This window comes from Cervus elaphus, chromosome 20 (genome assembly GCF_910594005.1).
Source record: "Cervus elaphus chromosome 20, mCerEla1.1, whole genome shotgun sequence".
NCBI lineage: Eukaryota > Metazoa > Chordata > Mammalia > Artiodactyla > Cervidae > Cervus > Cervus elaphus.
In genome coordinates this window covers 27,928,491-27,948,902 of record NC_057834.1, presented here as the reverse complement: position 1 = coordinate 27,948,902, position 20,412 = coordinate 27,928,491, and the positions used below count along the sequence as shown (strand labels likewise).

The 20,412-nt window shown below is 40.5% G+C and overlaps 1 protein-coding gene across 4 annotated transcripts in view; it reads left to right on the top strand.

Moving 5' to 3' along the window:
* The first annotated feature begins 4,480 nt into the window (after positions 1-4,480).
* PBX1 (PBX homeobox 1) overlaps positions 4,481-20,412 on the top strand; it is a 328,873-nt gene continuing 312,941 nt past the window's right edge. The window contains exons 1-2 of one of the 4 annotated variants that reach the window (XM_043877021.1): positions 4,481-5,398; positions 8,657-8,730. In XM_043877021.1, the coding sequence (XP_043732956.1) occupies positions 5,208-5,398; positions 8,657-8,730 (265 nt within the window). In that variant the 5' untranslated portion in view covers positions 4,481-5,207. The remainder of the gene's footprint in view (positions 5,399-8,656; positions 8,731-20,412) is intronic. The other 3 variants (XM_043877020.1, XM_043877024.1, XM_043877022.1) reach the window with 3 other exon arrangements.

Below are 20,412 nucleotides of genomic sequence, written 5' to 3'. Positions count from 1 at the left end.
CGGGAGTTGGTAATGGACAGGGAAGCCTGACATGCTGCTGTCCATGGGTTTGCCAAGAGTCGTATACGACACAGCAACTGAACTCGACTGAGTGTAACACCATGTGGTAGTGAATTTATTTCGGTGACTATGCCAGGGGGCCCATGTCTTTGCCATCATTTTGTTTTCTCGGAGAAGAACCAGGATCATTGCACATTCCTCTTGCACTGCACTCTCCATCTCTTAGTGGAGGTGAGACTTTGGGCCAATGGACTTCTAAAGAAGTTTAGAATCCTTAGAATTCTTAGGATAAACAAGATCCTTAGAATAAACAAAAAGATCCTTAGAATAAACAAAATCCTGATGTAGGAGAGGTAAACGTGATAAGATGACTTCGTAGACATTAGAATAAGCACAGATTGAGAACTACTTTGCTAGTTAGCCAAATTTTGGTAATGACTCATGTAATGTCCTTAAAGCATGATTCAGTGGACTTATTATTCTGAAGAAATACAGCATGATTATTCATCACTCATTCTTTCAACACATATTTAATAAATATCTATTAGAATTAAAGCACTGCTGAGGCATGGAAGGTACAAAAAAGCATTAGCCATCCCTCACCACAACCCATAGGGTATAGAAATTTCACATGCAAATTCTTCCTCAGAATCTACTTTAAGAAGTTTTTTTAAAAATTGCAAATAGAAGATTCTAATTTTTGTTCTGTTTCACCTTTGGTAGTATCACCTGTTAACTTCCTTGGTCCTCTGTGAAGTATTAAAAATAAGAGAACTTTTAAATACATACTTTGTCCAGTAATTTAACTTCTAGGAGGAGATTATAACCTTACAAGGATGTTCTTAAAATTAAGTGTCAAATTGTTAAAATTAAGTGGTAATGTACACACAGTACCTGAAGCGCAATCTCTATTTAACAATTTCTATCTATAGATATTATTATTATTATCCTGTTAGTACCACGTGTTCTTCTCACCCAGGCTTGAAAACATTTTCTTTAAAATAAAATCACAAAACCACATAAAATCAATTATTGAGTTCTATTGACTCTTTCTTGAAAATGTTCCTCATACTTGTCCTTTCCTTCCCATTTCTACTGCCACTTTCTTAATTCCCCTTCCTTAATTCATTGTGTCAGATTTTGTGTTGGGGGTGTCAGATAATTTTCCTTAAGACATACTTTTCTGTCCCCCGCCTTTTTTAAATTTTTTAACTGAAGGATGATTGCTTTACAGAATATTGCTGTTTTCTGTCACACATCAACGAGAATCGGCCAAAGGTACACCCACTCCCCCGCCCCAAGACCTCCCTCCCGTCTCCTTCCCCACCCCACCCTCCAGCCTGTCACAGAGCCCTGCTTGAGGTCCCCGAGCCACACAGCGAACCCCCACTGGCTATCTATTTTGCATATGGTGTTGTAATTTTCTATGTTGCTATCTACATACATCTTTCCTTCCCCTCCCCCCATGTCCATAGGCCTGTTCTTTATGTCTGTTTCTCCACTGCGCCCCTGAAAATAAATATCTGTTCCCCTTTTTAAGACAACTTTCCTTGGAGGCTTGCTCTGTCTGTGTTGGTCACTCGGTCCTGTCCAACTCTGGACTGCACTCCACCAGGTTCCTCTCTCTGTCCATGGAATTCTCCAGGCAAGAACACTGGAGCGGGTTGCCATCCCCTTCTTCAGGAATCTTCCTGACCCAGGGATTGAAATTGCGTCTCCTGCACTGCAGGCGGATTCTTTCCCACTGCGCCAGCAGGGAAACCTATCAGGGACTCCCTAGTGTACACCAAATAAAACACAATAGCTGCTGCTCAGAGTCCTCACAATTATGCTTTTCTAATCATTTCCATTGAACTTGAAGAAAAACCCTGTGCTTCTATCACCTTCATTCACTGTATCTCCTGGATCCATCAGTCGTGTCTGACTCTTTGCGAACCCCATGGACCATGGAATTCTCCAGGCCAGAATACTGGAGTGGGTAGCTGTTCCCTTCTCCATGAGATTTTCCCAACCCAGGGATCGAACCCATGTCTCCCACATTGCAGGCAGATTCTTTACCATCTGAGCCACCAGGGAAGCCCAAGAATACTGGAGTGGGTAACCTATCCCTTCTCCAGGGGATTTTCCTGACCCAGGAATCGAACTGGGGTCTCCTGCATTGCAGGCGGATTCTTTACCAACTGAGCTATCAGGGAAGCCCTCATCCCTCAAAGCCACCTCAAAATCTTTTAATCATTCTAACAGAATTATCCCCTTATCTCACTCTTTATGGATATCTAAGGTGTGGCATCCCTTCTATAGCATTTATTTTGTATTAAAATGTATTTTGGCAACACCATACTATTGGCAACACTATAAAAGCATAGGTTTTCAGGCCAAACAATTGTGGTGATTAAATTAATAATGCACCTTGAATATACCTAATCCTTGTAAAGCACTTAATAAATATTATCGTTAATATTATTGCTGTGTACATTTTTTATTTTCTAACTAAAATGTTCCTAGATGACAATGATCTTCTGGTACTGGTGGTACATTTTCTAGTACATTATCTAGTAAACTTTTATTAGATTTTTAGTAATTCTAATTACTTTCTCATACTGATTTCTTATAGGCTCTGAGTTACTTCATACTTTAAGATGTGATAACTTCATCACAATAACTTCAGCACATTGTCAAGGATGTGCTAACTCATGCTCACTGTGATTGATATGTGATTTGAAGAGTATTAGTGTTGATTAAAAAACCCATTTAACAAGTTAGGGTATGTATGTGGATAGAACAGTTGTTTCAAGTACTATGACATCTTAATTGCAATTAACACTCCCTACTGCATGCCCCCATGCCAAAGAATACCAAGTAGCTTAAGAAGCGCTCAGCTCCTTATCTTGCAAAACTTGTTTTTTTTGGTATTGATTGGGAAGGAGGTTGGACTGATAAAAGGAATGACGTTTTATTTGAGGATCTCAGTGGTGAGGTTACAATCTATTTTGCAGATGAAGTACACTTAGGTTTGTAGCAGTTCAGTGCATTTCCTTTGGCTGCACTGTCATCCAGGAAGAGGACTATCTACACAGTATAATATTTTATATTCCAAAACACTATACTTGCCTTTTCCAAAATAATTCATATGCTATTTTATCTTGTGGCCACTGTGACTCAGTCAGAGTTCCTCTCTTACGTGTCAGATGTTAAGACGGGAGGCAAACTGATGGTCTACCTAGAGTGACAGAATTGAGCTTTAGCTGTGAGTTTCTTACTAGAATTTTCCTCTGATTTTATTTATTTATTTTTTCATTCTTTCTTACTTATTTTTAATTTGGGTCAGTGTGTTTCAATATGTGTATTAAGCATCTTGAGTCCCTTTTCAAACAAGATGGGCACATAACTAATTTTTACACTATTTACACATTTCTGTTAGATGGAGACACTCCTTCCTTGACACTTAAGAACTATGGGACTCAGAGAAGTTATTTAACATTTTGAAGTTCCCTCCCTGTAAAGTGGAACTAATAATCCATAACTCTCAGAAATGTCTTGGGGATTAAGTAAAATAACTCATGTAAATTACTTGGTGCATAGTAGGCATTCAATAAATGTCAGTTTGCTCCTTATTCCAGTTAATAATGCTTATTAAACTATATTAAAAACTAGAACCAGACTGTGATAATGCATTTCTTTATTAAGTACTTAAGCCAAATAACTAATTTCCCCCAGGGAGAAAAGAAAGAGAGATGTTGAATTAGTTTCATTTGGTCAACTTATTTATTAATCTTTTTTTCAGCATTATTTAACAGTTCATAATTTAGTTTCCATGCAACCAAAATGTTACTGTTCAGTATTCCTTTTAGCTCTACTGTGATTGTTCTTTTTAATCTATTTTTACATATGCCATTTATTAGAGATCTTTATTAATTATATTAACAGCTCGATTATGTTTCATAACAACTTCGTGCTGACAAACTTTGGCTCACAGCAGTTTCCCTGAGGTCTAACGAATTAAAAGGATCAACTTTTAAACGGCAATGTTAGAGGAAAAGAAAAACCCCGGTTGCAGGGGAGACCGACACTGTCTATATTCTTTCGTGTTAATTTTGTACGTTTGTATTTAAGTAGAGCCACATTTTTCTCAAGGACGGAATCCAAGTGAGGCAGGAAGGAAAAGTGGGAACGTACTAACCGAGCCGGCGCTACGGTATCATTGCACCTTTAAGGACTGGAGACTTGGTGTTAGCTCGGCCTCCTTCCCAGCCCACCTCTGAACTCTGATTGACAGGGCGCCGGGCGAGGAGGAGCCGAAGGAGGCCGAGGAGGAGGTGCAGGGAGGAAAGTAGAGGGAGGAGGGGCCTGTCTTTTCTCCAATGACCAATCAGGGGAGGGGGCGGGGCCACGAGTGCCCTCCTCTCTCCTTCCCTCCCCCGCCTCCCGGCTTCCCCGCCTCCCTCCTCCCCCCTTTCCTCTGCCCCCTCCTCTCTCCTCCTCGTCCTCCTCCTCCTTCTCCTCCTCCTCCTCTCAGGCTGTGGTTTTTCTGTATATGTTTCTGGAGTCCTGAGCCTGAGCTAAACAAAAGCAGGAGGCTGACGGGGCTGCTGGAGTTTGCAGAGACACGGAGGAGGAGAGAGCCTGTGCTCTGCCTTGCCGCCGTGGCTGGGGGAGATCTGGCTTTTGCAACAGCCCACCCCCTTTGAGATCACTCTGGCCCGGAGTGGGGGTGGGGGGTAGCGGGGGGTGGGGGGGGAAAGTTTGCATTGCAATCCCCCTGCCTTCCTCTCCTTTCTCCCGGCCAATGCATATTTGCAAAAGGATTAAGCCACAGATTTAAGCGTCGGGAGCCCATTTCTGCCTTGCAAAGGAGACGGACTGAAAAACCAAAAGCCAGCTCTGATTTCTTTTCGTCAAGTGGGAAGGTGGTTTATTTTTCCTGCTTTTTTGGAGTCAACACCCTTCCCCACCAGTCCTTATCCCCACCCTCACCCCTCAACCCCTTCACGCCCCCTCCCCCTCCCCACTCCCCATCCTCCCACCATCCTCTAAAGAGGCAAAGGGATTTTTTTTTTTTTTTTCTTTTGGTCTTCTTTTTTCCCCCTTCTCTGTTTATCCTGAAAAGGATTTGAAGACAGCTTGAAGGATAAAAAGCCTTGGTGCTTCCCAGGAGCCGAGCCGAGGAGCAGAAGAGGAAGAGCCGGGGGCTGCCGTTGCCTTTGGAGATGGACGAGCAGCCCAGGCTGATGCATTCCCATGCTGGGGTCGGGATGGCCGGACACCCCGGCCTGTCCCAGCACTTGCAGGATGGGGCCGGAGGGACCGAGGGGGAGGGCGGGAGGAAGCAGGACATTGGAGACATTTTACAGCAAATTATGACCATCACAGACCAGAGTTTGGATGAGGCGCAGGCCAGGTGAGATGGAGGCTTTTCTTTTCCTTTCTTGGGGTTTTTTGTTTTTCTCCCTCTCGCCGGGGGAAACAATGGGAACCGAATCACCACAGCGCTTTCTTTTTAAATGTTATTCCTTGGCCCATTTTGACGAGCAACTATATGGCGGAGGAGTAAAATTTGAAGGAGCGTTGTTATCGAAAGTGCAATCTCCCATGCGGTGATGTGGCTGTCTGTATGTATATTTTCATATATTGTGTGTGTGTGAATATAGAGATCTTCATATATATCCACACAAACACTCAGGCAAGCCGAAAATACTGCCAACTGATCCAAAAGCGGCCCTCGGCACTTTTTACTGCTTTAAAAAAGTATCAGAGAGAGCAGAATTGTCAAGTTTTTGAACAGCATTGCATGTCTTCTTGTTGAGGGACTCCGTAACATTACAAAATAAAATGTCCCATGAACACTTTATTTGCAAATATAGTTGACTCCTTACGTAAATCAGAGGCTTTGGATTTTCTATGTGAACATACTCCTCTAAAATTAATTTTTATCTTTCCCCCTTTCCATATTAAAAAAAAAAAATAAAAGCAGAGTAATTCTTTGTCAGTAGTTGTCAGCCATCCAGAAAATATTTTGCATTCATTTAATTGTTCCAAAAAGGCTGATGTAAAGAAAGAAGAGATACTGTTGCTTTTAAACATGTTTGTTCGGTTTTAGAGACTCGGATATGTAGTGTAACTTTATTGTCTCTTATTTTGAGTCGGTTACTAACCTTCTGTGGCACAGAATGTATGGTTCTTTAAAAAGGGGTGGGGGGAGAAAATCAAGCATGCTCTTTCCCCATGCTTCTTTCAGGACCACTTAGATGTCACTAAAATAGAAATGAAGGCAAATGTGTATTTTATATATTTCCATCCTATAGGACACGAAGATCTTCATTAAGGAAGCATTATAAAGAAGCTCTGTAGCTTCTTAGTTAATCCACTGCCAAGTATATAGTTCTCCACTCTAGGATTTTACAGTAAATTCTCTTAAAAAAAAAAACAAAACATAAACTAAATGGCAACCCACCAACTGGTTGCCCAAGGCCGTTCTTGAAAAGAAGAATTTAAGACACTCTAATGGCCACATGTCTTTCCAGTTACCCAGCTTTATTAAATCTCAGAAGTAGTTGGTTTTTTAAGTCATGTGTACACAGTTTCTCTACCTCACAAGACTTAATTCTATGGAGAATACATTATTATATCTATTTCTGTGTAAGGGAAATGGGAATTTGAATTGAGAAAATGAGAAGAAGCAATTTCAAGGATGATATGAATTACACTCTTATTTTAGCTATAAGCACATGCAACATGTAAACTCAAAAGTCCTGAGGTTTATGGATGCTTGAAAACTTGGAAAGGTTCAAAGACTGGAACTATGCTATTTTTTTTTTTTAATAGAGGAAGGTTTTCAAAAATTATTTGGTGCCCTTTTTGAATTTTATTACCTGGAGAAAAACTAATAGGTAGGGTCAATGGAAGATTTCCCACTGGCAATCTCTTTTTGAACTGGAGCAGATCTCTTCATTACATTGTTCTAGAAAAATAAACTCAGACATACCAATAAACGCCTCTAATAACAAGTTTGTGCAGCCGAAGGGGCCCGTAGCCCTGAGAACCACCACTTTCCTGATGTTTAGTCCCGCTCCTTTTTGTACGACTGAGGACAGCCGTGGCTTGGCGGGTTCACCCTTTTAATGACCTAAATGTTGAGAGAATCAGACACAATTTTGGGATAGGGAGATTTTCTGTTCTCTATATAATCCAACCCCATGGACGTGCTTGGCAATAACAATATTTCTGCAAAGCTGCATAGAATTTTTTGTTGTTGTTATTTGTTTTGCATTTGGGCTTTTATATAAGAATACAATTAATGAAAACTCCTTTAAAAGGCCCAGAAAGAAGTCTTTGATACCTTAAAGTCTTCTTCACCATTTTTCTCACCCCACACCAGAACTAAATCGCCACTAAGCTTTTCTTTTTAGTTAATGTAACTCAGCAAATACTTTAACTGGGTTTTCCTTTCCTTAGTCACATCTTCATAATGTACTTTTATTATTTATATAGTGAACCCTTCGTATTTTAGACGCAATGTTTATGTTTATTTTGATACTCTTGAATTTTGAGATTTTGACTCTTCTACTGTACAGTAGATAGAGCATGCTTCTGGTTTCCGTTCCTCAGGATGTGTATCTATTTTTTTAACTTTGAAAGGAATTTAAAAAGAATTGCATGTGTCTTCAGTGCCAGAGGTTTCCATTTATCTTTATACATTCATTTTAGTTAGTCAACACAATTCCCTTAACTAATAGCTGATATGATCAGTATTTTGTTTCCAAAACAATATCCTTCTGCTAAGTGCTTCCAGAGTAAAATCAAGGGAAAGGTATTGTTTTGGTCCTTAAGTGCTTGCTGAATACAGACACATATAAGAACCAGGTAAATCACTAATCTAAAAGGCAGAATTGTATTTATTTTTTTCCCCAATGGGTGCAAGGTCCTAATTGTAAATAATTGAATTTCAACACCTGCAAATAAGCAGTGTGTGCACAAGCGACATAATGTGAACACAGAGAAATGAATCTATTCCCCATATGGGTATGTTTGCCCCCTGGCAATGCATTTCCATACTCTTTAACTTGGGGACTGAAATTTTATAAATTGACAGTTCTGTTCAGAAGACCTTTCAAGCATCTTGTGTTTATGAGAATACAGGGGCATCTGCGGAATGAATTCAAACACATGGATGAATTAAATTTGAAAACACACACACACACACACACACACACACACACACACACGAACTGAAAAGCAGAGAGCTCCTAGGCTATGGTGGTTGCGTAGATTATACAAAACTGTTAACCCATGCATTTGACTCTGCCGTGTTTTCATTGCCCTGGATAGGATTATTGGTTTAAGACTTCCACTTGGATTAAACTACTCATAAAAAACAAAACAAAACAAAACAGAAAACCCCAAACTCTTCCTAAATGAGCATAATTGAGGTTAGTTCTGTTCTGTAGTTAAATCCCTGCTCTCTCCCTGCTAATTAACATTATTTCTTTTTCTATGGCGGGACTCTTTATATTAAGTCATAAAGCAATTGAAGCATGCCACAGAGTTATGCTTGGTCTATAATTTTGGCTAAATGCTCAATTTTTTCCCCCTGTGCATTATCAGCAGCTTGATCCCAGGAGTCCACCTAAGCTATTCTGTTGTTGTTTCTTTCTTGCAGAAAACATGCTTTAAACTGCCACAGAATGAAGCCTGCCTTGTTTAATGTCTTGTGTGAAATCAAAGAGAAAACAGGTAGGAATGAGATTCCAACATTTAAGCATTTTCTTTGGCCAATTGACCACTTAACTGGCAATCAGGAACCCATTATTTAAATATTAAAATTTCAGAATAGAAGTACTTTCAAGATTGATCGCATATTCCAATAGGAAGTCCTAGTAGCCTTGCTTCCTGGAACAGAAAGCAGCAAGTTTCTTTGACAGTTATTACCAGACATTAGCGGTTTGTTGGCCTTAACTCTATTCCTGGCCTCTTTGAAATTGAAGCTAAAACAGAGGTTCTGAAGGGGAATTTACAGAATGATGTGCCTGTGGGGGAAAAATACGAAAGTAAAAGTCCACTTCTTAAAGGAATATATTTTGGCCCATCTTTAAGACAGTGTTTTTGGAGTTGGGCATGGGGTTGCTAAAGTGTTTAAAGTTTCCTCTTCTTTTTTCCTTGTAATTACATGAAGCAGCAAACTAGAGTTCTTGACAGAGTGTTGTCAGATACCTTTGTGGAACGCGTCACACGACATCAGGTTATCGGTATCTGAGCGCCCTGTGATTTTATAGCTGGGAGAATCGCTGGGTTTAGGAGAAGAGAATGCGACGAGCTCACTCATTCTGTCGTTTTTCTACTTTCTAGACCTCATATCATGAACTAACACACTTATAACACGTCCCAGGAGGGCATTTACATTTTAAAGCAACAATTAAAAAATAGCAGTCATCAATCAGAGGTGTTCTTAAACAACAGATGCTCTGGAAAGGACACTTAGCAACATCCTCTTGTTTGTTTATTTTAATCCTTAATTTTCCAAAGTGGGTGAGTCTCTCCCTTGTAAAAAGAAAGAGTTGAGAAGGCAATCTGAAGCCAGGGCATAAAGATGGGGACGAGGGGTCGTTCCATAAAGCGGGAGCTTCTGCTGGCCTCTGACTTGGTCGCTCGCTGCGGAGCAGCGCAGAGTACCTGACATCCTATTTATTTATTTATTTTTTACAACAAGGAGTGTAACAGTCAATAATTCATATCTAAACCATATAAGCAAGGGCATGACATGAATGAAAGTGACAATAAATATGATTGCATGCCCGGTTGATATACATTGATAGTTACACATAAAAAAAGGAAGGAGGGGCTCTGAGGGCACACAGGGTGGCTTTCTTTTTGAGGGCTCTCTGTGTTTCTGTTTTAAAAAATGAATAGTTTCAAGATGTGACCATTGATCGAATGTGTAATTACTCGGGCCTTGAAATGTATGGAAAATTAGTAAGCAGCTCCTTTGTTGAATGTTATTTGTGTTGTGCGTGACATCCCAAACAAAGCACCTGAGCAGTGATGTTCAGATCTTGTAAGTCTTCCAGGTTTCCTTGCCAAAGCCTAACCTTATTACAAAGCTGGGAATTGCATTATTTTAGCTGTGATACACCTTTTAAGAAATGTATGGGTTGTGCATTCAAATATCAAAAGGGCTTTTTCAGGTTGTCACACTTTTTAGTTTTTTTTTCCTCTATTAGCCTGGAGCAAGAAACCTAAGTGCGTATATATTTCTTTATCTTTTGTTTTTTTCTTCCTTCTCAGTTTCTTTTTTCTCTGATTCTTATTTACCTGGAATATTTGATTTGTTGAAATCTGTTGCTGATTGGGTATGCATTCCTGCTGATCTTGCTTCATAAAATACAGAATCAAGTTATAAAGGCATATTTGATAATTCAGTCTAAAGAGACTCTTTAAGACACTATCAGATTTTCATTGAAAGGAAGTCTATCAGGGCATTTAAATGTATATTGTGGTCAAAGTGTTTAATTCTAGTCTTCTAATTAAAATCTACTGCTAAGGCAATAGATCAAAGTGGATGGATGTGAATATAGATATGGTTCTAGTGTGGATTCAAGAGTTTGCTCCTCACATGAGTATTGCCTAAACTATGGTGATGAGAAGCAGTTTTGTCGGTCAAAATCATGCTCTAAAGGTATAATTTATTGTTGGATTATATATTTTGTTTTAAAATTTTTCTGTTATTGAGTTACACTAATGTTTGGAGCTTTTTAGAAATCTAACTTAAGGTTTTGTATGCTGTCTTTCAAATAATATATTTTTAAAAATAGTTTAGTGAATACTGTGAATTGAAAATAATAAGGGTAACTGACCGTGTGTTAAGAGGGAAACACCCACACATACACACAGAAGTTTTGCATTAAGAGGACACCCATGGGTGAGAGTACAAAAAAAATAGTAAAATAAAAAGAGGAAAAAAGAAAGACCTTTCTCCTGTTCCTCAACTTGTGTATCAGAAGGATTAAGGAGAAGGAAGAAACCTCTCCTGGAATGTTGAGTGTTCCGTGTTGTAGGTAGGAGACAGTTGCGGTGTGTTGAAAAGAACTCTTTGATTGTAAAGCACGCTTACTTACTCAAGATCGACCTCACCCTCATTCCGAGAGCTGGCAAATCTTCCATATGGTTGATGTGCCCGCAACACATCGTGTCTGTGAAGTTGTTGGAGCTCTTTTTCCCGCCGCTTCTTGATACAGAGCTAGTGACAAGATTGTTTGGATGATCAGTTCATGTACATTCTTTCATTGTTGGGGAGTTTCCCTATTGTTACTTTCTAGTCTTTACACTGAATGAGTATTTTTGAGCTTCCTTCCCAAGTATTGCAGAGGTGATTTGATTTAGGGTGGGCTCTGCTTGTTTGGATTCTCACGGGAGCACTACGTGGGCTTACCTAGGTCTTTACAAGGAAGTCAGGACCCTGACAGGAGCCTGGGGATTGCATTCCTTGGCGGCTTTTGCTTTTTTGATTTTTGTCAAAGACTTTCATTGGAAAACTCAGAAATTTGGAGGGAAACTAGCTAAGATTGTCTTACCAACCTTTTGGAACTTTAAAGAAACAGACACGCATAACACCTAAAGTAGGCAGCACCGTCTAGATTACAGTTGATTGATAGGTATTTACTCAGAAATTACTGTGGGGATATTCAGGGAAAAAAAAAGAACCCAAGAGTCTTCTTGTTGAGAAATGTCGGTAAGTTTTTATTTTGATACCTTTTTGCTTTTTTAAATAAAAATGCCAAGAACAAGGAATGCCTGAACAATTCTCAGGCAGCAAATCTCAGACAGTAGGAAAACTCTGTCAAGACCTCTAGCAAGTATGTTTCAGAGGCGGCTTTTATCTGCTTTTTCCTTCTGGGAGCATAGAGATTTCATAGAGAGTTTTGGACCTTTTAATACCTCATTTTCTTTCATTTCTTAAGAACCATTCCTTGTCTTCTGACATATTAGCAATAGACTGTGTTTTGCATATGTGTAGAGGTGGTGGTAGTGAGGTTGATGGGATGGAGAGAAGGAGAAAAAAAAAATTAAAACATACTGAATTTCTTAAAAGGACCTTAACCATATTTTTAAACATTTCTTGATTTTAAAAAAATTTCCGTGTCAAAAATCATGCCGGTTTAAAAATGAGGAAAAAACACAAAATATTGGTTGCCATTTACTAAGGAGACTATTTATAGATAGTAATGAATAGCTGTAATTGTTGTGAATAGTTTTTAATTTTAGAACAAAATAGCTATATATGGCAGTTTTCAGCAAATTTTCCTCTGAGCATCGTCTGCTCTGAAGTTAAATCAAATCACTGAAGGATATTAAAAAATTATGTTTTGTTTACTTAATGCCCTTTTGTTCTCTCTCTCCTTCCTTTATTCTCTCTGTTCAATTAACACTCCCATCACAGGCTCTAGTTTTTTTTTTTTTCTTATCTCTACTACTGTGTTTCAGTTTTTTCCCACCCTCTTATTAATTCTCACCTGCCACTTCTTTTTAGTATAGCAATTACATTATGAGATTTCTGCTTCTCATCTTTTCATAGCTTTAGAGAATAATTTGTGTGTGTGTGCACGCATGTGCATACATGTGTATGTGTGTGTGCTTGTATATGTAGGTGGAGGGAACACCGTGGAAGGAAGTTTATGTTTTAGGAAAATAATTCTGAAAGGATTAGGCCTTGAGCAGAGAACAGGAGTGAAATAACTTCAAACAATTTAGAGATGCCTCTGATCAGATTCTTTTGGGGACTGACGTGACAGGAGTGACTTTTCGTAAATGCTCATCTCTAGAAGGCAAAAGCGAAAAAACTTTTTCTTGCTGATGACAGAATTCAAATTTTGTGTGTGTGTGTGGAAGGGGCAGAGAGAGAGCAAGGGAGCAAATGAAGGGGAGTTACTTGATGCCACCCTTTCAGGCGCAGTGTGTGAGCAGAAGGCAGGGTGATTAGACCCTGTATATTTATTCTGATCTGGATACCAGCAGTAGACCTATAGTAATACGACTCCGTGGAAGACGCAGTATCCGTTTCTGATGAGAAGCATCCCTTCTGTCCGGTCATTGTCCTCCACTTTTAGAAGCCGATTTGCACCCATTCTGGCACCTGAGAAGTGGGGAGAAGAGGGCAGCGAGCAGCCGGAGTCAGACCTGCCCCAGTGAGGTCTTTGGAAATTTGGTGTCATGTTTTCTAGCAATTGGATGTCTATGAGGACTGGGAATGAGGAGAATTTAAGGGAAACTGAGGAAGCTCGAAGAAGGTTTATGAGTCGGGGAAAGGCACAGGGGAGACCTGTGATCCAGGCCTTGTGGGCTGTTGGGAGCTGGGAGCAGTGAGGGTGCTGGGTGCCCAGGCGGGCGGCAGGCTGCACCCTGGGTGGAGAGTGGCAGGGTCTGGCTCACTGCTGGGGTCCAGCCTCTTCCACATGCCTTTGCTTCTCTGCTCTGCTGACATTCATATGCTTTTGGTTATTGTTGGCAAAATTAAAACATTTACCCCCAAACAAGCAAACAAACACAAACTCAGATATTAAACATATTTAAATAGGAAAGCATTTTAATTTTTTCATTTAAAGCATAACCCTGACTTTTCTTGAGACAGTTTTACAGGCATGCCTTAGGGAAACTGAGCCTGCACTTTGGTTTCCAGCTTGTGTTAGATGAATGCTGTTATGGTTGGAACTTGGTGTAGTGATTCTAAACATACTTTTTACCTTTACTTTTTATTTAAAAAGTCACCCAAAATACCACATGATTGAGGCAGTGTCCTAGGTGCAGCTCCCAAAGACAGCTCTTGCTCATTTTGCTATGCTCCTGGAAGCACCCTGTCCACTTGCATGGACACTTTAGCCTGGGTTAGAGGAATATAATAATTCTAGCTCCACTCCTGCACCCTACCTGATATGGTGTGGTAAGGTTTAAGGAATGTAGTAATTGATGAATAAAATAATCAGAGCATTAATGAGCTGTTTGTAAAGTACTTTGAACTCCCTGGGTGATACAGATAAGAGATACTGTATTTTCTATAGTAAATTATCTAAAGACTTGTATTCTATTCCATTTCGTAGTTTGCCAATGTGTTAACTCTTCCTTTGAATATATAATTGAGTGGCGAGGTAGTCATTATGTCCCATCAGGAGAATTATCTGGTTGAATCTTTTGTCTTATCTTCATCTTAGTGGTAACACTTCTCAGAATTTGGCAGAGTGATTTCCAGAATTAAAAAAAAAGAAAAAAGAAGTGTGAGTATAAACTGACATAGGATTATAAAGCCCATCTTCCTTCATGGCAGAATAAGGTCAGTGGTGACTTCCCAGAAGGTCTTCTTACTTCTGACAGCTGTCTTTCAGGCTCTCAATTATTGGTGGAAATCAAGATTGCAGTGGGTGGAAAAATTCATCTATTTTGGGTTAGGTCATGGTAAAGTTTAGGTCAACTATCTCTCTCATTGATACTCTGTCATTAAGTAGAAACTGGGGTGGGTCCCTCACACCTGTACTAGTTCTGGACATACCACTAAGTAGTTGTAAGATGACAAGTAGATAGCTTAAATACTTTTAGGAGAAACTATAATAGTAGTGGTTAAGGATTTGGTCTCTGAAGCTTGACAGCCTGGGTTTGTATCCCAGATCTCCAACTTTTTCAGTTGTGTAACCTAGTTAAATTTACTGAACTTCTCTGTGCCTCATTTTTTTTTTTTTCACTTAGAAAATAAAGATAAAAATGGTACCTATTTTGGAGAGTTATTGTGAGGATTAAATGAAGTAATACATGTAAATTACAGTGCCTGGCATAGAGTAAACAGTCCATAACTGTTAGCTTTTATTATTTCTGGCCCTGTTTTCTTACATGAAAAAGAGAGGCTTGTACCAGATGGTCCCTAAAGACCAAGCCAATTCTAAGACTCTGTAATTCTGTGCTGAAAAAAGAAAAATAGTGCTGAATTTAAGGTTTGTTTTCTTATGTTTCTCTTGCCATTCTCTTAAAGTGAGAATGAGTTGTATCTGGCCAAAAGGCTGGGCAAGGTTGGGAGAAGAGGGGGAAAAAGGAATGGATAAGAGCAAAAATAAATGTTTTCAATTATTTACAAACTGGACAACAACCACCTGAAAAGTTACAATGGCATTTTTAGTGATGACATTTTCTTAGCATCAGCAGCTGGAGATATTGTGTAATCATAGTTAAAAATATTTTCCCTCTGAAAACACATAGGCCCATCCATTCAATTCACAAAGTTTCAGAGGAGGAAGAGTAACATAAAGTGACTTTAGGGCAACCTGACCTGTCTTCCTCATATGTTCCTACTTGAGGGAAAAATGTTACCTTTGTCATAACAACAATCTTGATACTAGTAGGTTTATTTTTTTATATAGCTTTCTTGGGATATATTTCATATACCATGAAATTCGCCCATTTAAATTCTACAGTTGAGTGGTTTTGGTCTATTCACAAAATTGTGCAACCTAAATTTAGAATATTTTATCACTCCCTACAAAAAAACCCCTGTACTCATTACCAGTTAGTTCGTATTTCTCCCCTTGCCTAGCCCCTACTAATCACTAATCTCTGTCTGTATGGATTTAGCTGTTGTGGACATTTCACGTAAGTGAAATCATATAATATATGGTTTATTACTAGCTTTTTTCTCTTAGCATGGTGTTTTTAAGGTTCACTGTGCTGTAGCATGTACTGATACTTCATTCCTTTTTATAGTCAAATAATATTCCATTGTATGGATATACCACATTTTATTTATCCATTTATCCATTGATGGACATTTAGGTTGTTTTCATATGTTGTTGTTGTTCTGAACATTTGAACAAAGTTTTATGTGGCCATGTTTTTATTTCTCTGGAAATAAAACATTCCACCTAGGAGTGGAATGTTAGATCAACTCCATGCTTAGCATTTTGAGGAATTGCCAAACTTTTCCAGAGTAACTGTAGTAGATGTATTCTTAAGTTTTATTGTAAATGAAATTTATTTCATTTACATGAAAATTTAATATAATTTAATATGAAATTTAATATAAATAAACCAAATTTATATTAATTTGGTCTTCAGCACTCTCAGCATTCCATTTTTTCAGTCTTTTTCTTCAGTCACTGATCTTTCTTTTCCTCTATGAGTTAAGGTTTACTGTATTTTTTAGTCTTCTTGGATCAATACCTACTCTAAGAAGAAGTATTTTGATAGTTGTTTGACTTGAAGTGAACATGAGCAAGATTTATATGAAACCTCTCTCAGAACTATCTGCATGTTAGAGAGAAAAAGAAGTGAAGTCAAAGGAATGAATCTCTATGGCTGAAATTTCAGGTGTCAGGTTCCTGGAGAAGAAGACCTTTGCCAAGAAGACCAGCTGGTGTCCTGAGGAGCAGTCTAGTATGGCAGAGAGAGCCTGGTGTTTGAGTGAAACCAGTCTGGATTCAGATCCTCACTTGTGTGTAACATTGGAAGGTTGACTTAGTGGAGCTTCAGTGTCCTTATCTGTACAGTGAAGACCATGCAATGTAGGCTTGCTTGAGGGACTAACAGGACGATGATATAAAGCACAGTTGCATGAGTGTGCTAAATACATCGCAACTGCTGTTATCTTTTCAAAACCACATGACTGTCGACCTCTGGTCTGGTTAGTTTGACACTGTCTATTCCGGTTGGGTTTTCTACCAGCCCTGGCCAGAAGTTTTTGAGACTCCCTGCGATACTTTCTGATGGTGCTTTTAAATGCTTTAAAAGGCTTTCTGTATGAGAGGGGGGAACCCCCAAAATTCAGCAGAAGGTATCCCAACACTGGTACTGCCTTCCTTCAATCCTAGAGTTCTAGCGAGAGAAGAATCCCATTGAATAGTGCTATGCAGTGAACCCATATTTCATTCCAAATTTAATGTTTTAAATTTTGTAGTAGTCCACTGGGGGAAAAAAAAGTGAAAGGAAACAGGTGAAATTAATTGTAATAATACATTTTATTTAAATCCAAATATATCTCAACTATTTCAACACGTGGTCAATATAAAATTATTAATGAAATATTTCCACTTCTTGTATTAAGGCGTTCCCATCTATTGCATATTTTACATTTGTAGCACGTCTTCCATTTGGACTAGCCATACTCCAAGTGCCCAAGAGCCGCATAGGACCAGTGTCTTCCATACTGGACAGCATGGCTGTAGAATGGTTGTTCTGGCATAAATCTTTGTTTGCTAATTTTCTTGGCATAATTTTCACACTCTAAGGAAGACTCCTGGTTGTTCCCTACTCACACTTGATCTGGTGGTTCTGCACCAATTGAAATTGGTTATTGATGGATAGCCATGTTGCGAGAAAAAAAAACAAACAAAACGTATCTAAGGCATCTCTTTCTGGCAGGGAATATCCCACTACTGGGAGCCAGGATGAGGTAGTTCCCCTTTAACTCCTTCTGTTTTTTACTGCTTTCTTTCCTTGACTCCTTGTTTTATGGTTTGATTCCTTATCCTTAACAGAATTTGAAATGTTCCCTAAAATAAAATAGGTGGTGGAAACAACCACTTTTTTTTTTTTTTTTGGTACAGCTAGAATACAGTGGAGCAAGTACAGAGAATTCCATGTGGAAACAAAAAAAGTTTGCTGGACCCTGAGTCAAGAGTTCTAAGACCTAAGGCTGCCTGCCTCCAAATTACTATGTTATTTAGAGAATGCCATTTATCCTTATGGTCTCATGTTTCTAACGTCCATGGAATGGGCCACTCCAGTGAGCCACTAATCTGAGCCCACCTTTCACAGATCATGAGGTCTAACATGGTCCCCGCCAGGGCCTCGATACATAGCATTTATGAAAGGAAATTCTTCTTTCATTGTTATGGCACTTCTAATTTATCCTCTGACTCCTTATATCTTTTCTAGACAGTCATGTAAAACTGGTTATGGTGGTGTTAAAGCAACTTCCATCAATCAAATTGAGTTGGAAAGGCAAGCTGGGAGGAAAAAAAAAGTAGTGATTTTTTTTTTTCCCTAATTGAAGCATTCAGTATCACATTTTACAAAGCCAGCTGGAGGCCAGTCCCAGTTTAATCCACCTTGTTGACTCCATGACTAAATGCAAATTATGTTTCTTTTGCATCCTATCTGTTTGTAGCTATTGGATTCTAGACTGAAAATTGCTTTTGGAAAATACAAAGATTTATAGTTGCAAACTTGGAAGTGCAGTATACCTTTGCCAAGTTCATATGGTGTGGCCCAGGAAGTCAGGAAATTTAGGTTTGATTTTCACCTTAGAATTGTGGACAGTTGCTTGTTCAGTATGCCTCAGCTGAAATGCTAAAATGATGTCTGTTTCCCACCTACCTGTCAGTGGGGCTTCTGGAAACTTAAACTGAAGATATTTAGAAAGATGTTTGACTTTCCTTAAGAAAGTGTCAGTGTGAGAAAAGTTCTCTATTTGTCCTGCTTTGAGACAAGTTTGAATCTGCCAGTAGGTCAAAGGAATACATTTACCTGGTGGCCTGTGCTGGTGGGGCTGCCAGTCATTTTTCTGAGGGTTTTAGGTGATTTGAGCCCAGGTCTTGTCACTGTAAGAGAATCCTCCTTATAATTACCACTGTTAATAGAACTGAAAGTTTGCATTTATCTTTCGTTCCTAACAAAGAAAGCCTCTCAGAGACCCTGATGATGAGCCCAGCCTACATCCATTCTGAAAGGCTCTCTGTGGATAGGAGGGTATAGACGTTAATTCCTCACTGCAGAGGTGCTAGGGCCGTGCACCCTGCTTACATTAAGAAACATTTAAAAGCAAAGCGGGGGTGATAGAAGCACAGCTTTCCTTTGTGTGGTCTCCTTACCAGGGTGACTGTAATCCCTAACCCCTTGCGTGGTTGGGTGCCGCCGGTAGGTGGTAGGTGGTGATGCTCCGAGCAGCGCGGAATATAAAGGCTGGAGGAGAAGTAACCAGATCCTGTGAGGAATAAATTAAAGCCACTTCCTCCCGAGGCCTATCAGTGGGGAAGGAAAACAACAAAAACCTTAGAGATGAGAGAGCCTGTTTGCTTAGATCAGGTGGAAAAGAGAAATCGGAGTTTCCGAGAAGGAGTTTAAAGGGACGCATTACAAAATAAAACTTTGGGAACTTAAGAAAATGCTAAGAAACCGTGGAGGAGCAGGACAGTGAGCCCCATGGCCTTGTGCTAAGTGAGGCCCTTTCAGACAGGATCGCAATGCCTCTAGCTGGGCCTGGGGAGACGGGCGCCTGGGTCTTGCTGCAGCATCCCGTTTAGCTAGGCTTTCAGAGGAGGGGTCTCTGCGAGCGCCGCGACGCCTCCTAGAAAACTGGTGATCTCACCGTGGGGCTGATAGGGATGCTGGGGAGCGCCCGCCGGCTGCCGTCCCCTGCCGGCCCCAGGCCTCCAATGAGCCCCGCGGGGCTGCGCTCACTGGTCAGGAGCCGCCGCCCCGCGCAGAACCGGCCTGGAGCCCCGGAGCCCGGCGCCGGCCGCCCTCGAGCGGCCAAGGAAGCCGAGCATTCCCGGAGTGGAGCTTGCTTGTGTCTTCACGGATTTTCTCCTCTTTGGCACCCCAGGCTCCCTCTCTTCCCAGCCACCTCCGTTCTGGGCTGCCCTCTAATCCCCGAGACGGTGATAGGAGAGGACCCAATCCTATCCTATCACAGGGAGAAAGCCATCCTTCCTTTATTAAATGCCCCCCCGGGCCGGGCTTGGGCCCTCCTTGCCTCAGCAGTCAGCCTCTGGTGAGGAGCAAGGGTGTCACCCTGTCCCCAGGGAGCCAGGCGTGGGGCTGAGCTGCGTTCTCCCTGCGCACCGTGGCCTGCAGCACAGACACTGGCGGTGGTGGTTTGCATACAGAAGTGAAATTCACAAGGCAGCGTGCAAGCGCGTGGGTGAGTGCATGCGGGCGCCAGCGCGCACACGCACACGTCTTCATTTGCAGCTCCTGCTTAGTTGCCTGGGTGTTTCCTCTCTATTCGGTAATCTAGTTGATGCTTTATGGTATTGAAGTGAATCAAGTAATATAATCAGAAGTTCCTGCAGAAACCTTCCCATCTTCTCTTTCTCAGCTCTTACAGGGAGCGTCTTCCCCTGGGGAGATTTTTAACCCAAAGAACCTTGATGTACTTTAAACAGCATTGATATTTGTTTTCGTTAAGCTTGGCCTGATTTCTTTAAAACTTGAAGAAGGTTGGGGGCCTTCCTACAGACCTAGTTTCTGATATGGTGGCTTGGCTTGTCTTGTCTCAGAGGAAGGCCTAAAGGGGCCTCAAGCAGCTTTCTTTTTGCAAGTCTTTGGAAAGTAAAGAATTAATTTTGGTGGTTTGCCCCCCCCTCTAGCCCATACACACAGTTGCCTCCCCTCCCCCACCTAGCCTGCTGGAGCCAAGGCAGGAAGGGGCTGTCATCATGCTCAGGC